The sequence below is a fragment of the Merops nubicus genome, unplaced genomic scaffold, assembly GCF_000691845.1.
Source record: "Merops nubicus isolate BGI_N331 unplaced genomic scaffold, ASM69184v1 scaffold11497, whole genome shotgun sequence".
In the NCBI taxonomy this organism is placed as follows: Eukaryota; Metazoa; Chordata; class Aves; order Coraciiformes; family Meropidae; genus Merops; species Merops nubicus.
This window is the reverse complement of record NW_008619612.1, coordinates 2851-6927: the sequence shown is the minus strand read 5'-3', so window position 1 is coordinate 6927 and position 4077 is coordinate 2851. Positions and strand designations below refer to the sequence as shown.

The following is a 4077-nucleotide window of genomic DNA, read 5'->3' as shown; positions in this document are numbered from 1 at the left end:
GGTTTTCCGGCTGACCTGGAAGGCAGCACTCACCCTCGTGGCCTCCAGAGAGTTTCCAAAGCACCTGAGAACATCTGAAACACCTACTGCAAGGCACAGGCATCAAATGAATGGGACTTTTATTGTTCTTCACAGTACAATCAGCAGAGCTCCAGTTTACAGACACTGCTTCAGCACGTGGTTTGTTCAGTCACCTCTGTCCCCTGGCTCTCCCTGGGCAGGTGCCACCCACCCCCCAGGTGGGTCAAGCATTGAGGTATTTTGCATGGTGCTTGATGTGGTCATTAATGAACGTAGCAATGAAGAAGTAGCTGTGATCATAACCCTAGAAAAGAACAACAAAGAGATCACAGAATCATTAAGGTTGGAAGAGACCTCTAAGATCAGGTCCAACCATCAACCCAACACCACCACAACCACCAAACAATGTCCCAAAGGGCAACGTCTACACATTTTGAACCCCTCCAGGCATGGTGACTCCACCACCCCCCTGGGCAGCCTGTTCCAGTGCCTCACCACTCTTTCAAGAAAGAAATTCTCCCTAATATTCCATCTAAACCTCCTGGTGCAACTTGAGCCCATTTCCTCTCATCCTATCACTAGTTACTTGGGAGAAGAGACCAACCTCCACCTCACTCCAACCTCCCCTCAGCCTCCTCCTCTCCAGGCTAAACAATCTCAGCTGCTCCTCCTAAGACACAAGACTAGGAAGCTGAACAGAGAGAAGGTACCTTAACCTGCCTGCTCTGGGCATGTCAGTGAGAGGTGGGTGCCAGCAGTCACCAGCTGCAGAGCAGGATGCAGCAGAAGAGAACTGTTCCCCTCATGGGCACCCCCAGCTGGTAAAGCACAGCCCAGGCCTGGCTTCCTGCTCCAGCCCTGTGCTGAAGGGACCTGGGAAGCTCTGAGCTGCTCCACCCCCTTCCTGCTTCACACCAACACAAACTCACTAAATCACAAAGTTCTGTGCTGAACACGATGCCCACGGTACACAGAAGGAATCCAGCAGAAGCTCATCTGCCACCGTGCCCCTGCAGGGACTGCTGCCCACTGAAAAGGATCCGTGCTGCTGCTTCTGCTGCCCAGCAGCTGGAGCCACCACCCCAGGGCAGCTGCTGGAACCCAAACCCTGAAACCCTGACCCCCCCCAAAGTGCTGAACTGCGGCTGACTCGGGTGGACACTGCACTCCCTGGTGGCTGATACTGAGAAATGTCACTTCTCAACCTCCTCCTCACTCGTCCAGGGGGGTGCAGCCCCACGAAGAGACATTCTCTGCACCACCAGCCAGCCAGCAGGGCTGGGCCTGCAGGAGCAACTCACCTGCTGCAGCCTGAACACCACGGGGACCTTGCGCTCGGTGCAGGCGGCGATGAGGTTATCGGGCAGCAGCTGCCCTGCAGACAGGAACTGGTCATCCTGGCCCTGGTCGATCAGGATGTCCAGCTGAGAGCCTGGGCAGGACTTCACGAGCTCTGTGGCATCATATGCCTGCAGGAATAAAGGGGAAATGGCATTACTCAGGTAGGTCAGACTGGGTGAAGAGACTGGTGGATGTGGGGTGTGGGGGATACTGAGCATGACACCTCACTGTACTTTGGAAAAGAAAAAACAAACAAAACTGGGGAAATTCCAGACAACTGAAACATAACACCCATGTTTTAAAAGGGCAAAGGGTGTGATCTGAGGGATGACCAAGCTGGCAGCCTGATATCAGACCCTATGTGCAGCCCAGCTCTACACTCACACCCAACAGAACAACCACCTGGTACCAATTCACATGCTCCTACAGAAAAACCAGATCCTGCCCAAAACTCAGTATCTTGGTGTCTTGATAGATATTTTGGCACCTAAAGGTCAAACTCTGGTGTGACACATGGCAATTTTAAGCAGAGAGATGGAAATCAGAGGTTGCTATCTGTGCAAAGTCATCTCTGAGTCCATTCCTGATGCCTGCTGTTGATCTGCTGGACTGGGTTTGCAGAACAGCTCCAAAGTTAAGGGGCCAGAAAACTGTTTTTTAAAAAAATAAATTCATTATTTGAAGTGTAAATGGGTTTAACTGGTGGGATTTAACAAGGGATTCAACTGCAGTTTGTGTTTGTTGACAAGGAGGTCAGAGCACCAGGCCACAGTGATCCCTTCTGACTCCATCCTAGGGATGCAGTGCAACGTTTATGCTAAGCTGAAAGAGACTGAAGGGCTGCCCAAATCAGGCTTAGGGGGGCAGGAAAAGAGCAGCACCAGCTCAGGGGCACCCCTGAGCTTTGTCCCAGCCTCCTGCTGCAGTGTGTCTGCAGATCACTCCCCCAGGCACTGTTCAACACTTACTTACCTTCCACTTGCTGACATCTGACCCCAAATATCCACCAAGGGCTTTCTTCCCCCACTGGCACTGAACAGGGTTGCAGATAGGAGCAAATGCTGATACAGACTGTTCAGAAAAACACATCAACAAACAATCAGCCATGGAATAAACCTGTATCAATGAAGAAAACTGATTTCTGCTAGCTAACAAGCAGACTAAAAGCCTTTTCAGAAGTTGTTGCTGCCAGAGCCCAGGACTCCCCCACCAACCCTCTGAGGTGCCTTAAACATTGTCCTGCTTCCCTCTTCCTTGTTCTTTCCAGCCCCAAAGTTTTGCTTTCCTTTTGGCACATCATCAGGCAAGCTTCAAAAGGCAGGACTAGGGGCCCTGTTCCTTTCCTTGCTGGGAGAGGTGGGCTTGAATTCCCTTAAAGCAGCAGAGAATTCTCTCAAGTCCAGTGCTGGGTCAGCCTGGTCAGAGTGTGGGAGCATTTCACCTCCAGCTGAATTTCAGAAGCTCAGCCTGAAGCACAGGGCTGGCTGCTCAGCCAGGCTAAGCCTCCAACAGTGTTTCAGGAATCCAGGTGCCTCCAGGAGCAGGGGGTCAAGAGGAGCATGTTTCAGATCACAGCTCCAGGTACTGGGGACAGAAGTCCAAGCCCTATTCTCACAGTCTTAGTTTGAATTTGTCCCTGGCACAACAATATTTCCACTCTCATGTCTTGTGAGAACCAGCAACAAACCACCTGAGCCACTGCCAGTTCTCCTGGATGGTCATATTTTCAATGAAATGTTCACAATTCACAGCTAAGTGCCAACAAATGGAAATTTCTGAACTTTACTGGCTCCCAAAGCTAAAAAAGACCCATAAAAGTTAACCTTTGTTTTAAATTCTGCCCTCTTGTAACACCAAGCTCATGACAAGGAGCCAATGGGATGCTGCTTGTAAAAATGCAGTTCCATTTCTGCAGCAGGTGGCCACAAAGAGCAGGGCCAGGACAGCTTCAGGTACCTCCAATACTCCAAAAATCAATCAAAAGCTGTCAGGCAAATCTCAGAGGGAGGAAAAAACCCAAGGGGAGTGTCCTGCAGGTGCTATTCCCTGTGCTTACAGTTACACTTGCTATCAGTTTGAGTTAACAGACTCCTCAGTAAATTCTGACAAAACACATACAGAATGGTGCAGTTCCATTTCTGCAGCAGGTGGCCACAAAGAGCAGGGCCAGGACAGCTTCAGGTACCTCCAATACTCCAAAAATCAATCAAAAGCTGTCAGGCAAATCTCAGAGGGAGGAAAAAACCCAAGGGGAGTGTCCTGCAGGTGCTATTCCCTGTGCTTATAGTTACTCCTTAGTAAATTCTGAGAAAACACCCACAGAATGGTGCTTTTAACTTTCAAAGTTTGCAGGTTTTTTTTACATTTCACTGATACTCCCAGGTAAGAGTAAAGTGATTTTTTTCTGGCAATTTTCCACATTTTAATACTAGGTGTCAATAAACTGCTGCAACTAAAGTTATTTATACTTTTCATGCTATAACACAACTTGGCATTGTGTTTTCTTCCTTCACTTCTATAGAAATCTGTATAAGCTTTAGTATATGTATAATATCTTACTTTGTACTTCCCAGGGTTCCTCAGAGCAAGAATAAGAGCTCCATGACCTCCCATGGAATGCCCAAAAACTGACATCCTTTCAGGGTCAGTTGGAAAATTGGCATTTATCAGTTTAGGCAGCTGTAAAAGAAGAACAGTGTGAGAAAAACTTCATGT

At 48.9% G+C, this 4077-nt stretch overlaps 1 protein-coding gene across 1 annotated transcript in view; it reads right to left on the bottom strand.

Annotated features, from left to right (window-relative positions):
• Nucleotides 1-238: 238 nt before the first annotated feature.
• Nucleotides 239-4077, bottom strand: part of ESD (esterase D) — a gene marked incomplete at its 5' end in the record, with an annotated part of 6320 nt that continues 2481 nt past the window's right edge. The window contains 4 exons of the mRNA XM_008943853.1: nt 239-325; nt 1323-1490; nt 2335-2433; nt 3922-4041. Of these exons, the coding sequence (XP_008942101.1) occupies nt 245-325; nt 1323-1490; nt 2335-2433; nt 3922-4041 (468 nt within the window). The remainder of the gene's footprint in view (nt 326-1322; nt 1491-2334; nt 2434-3921; nt 4042-4077) is intronic.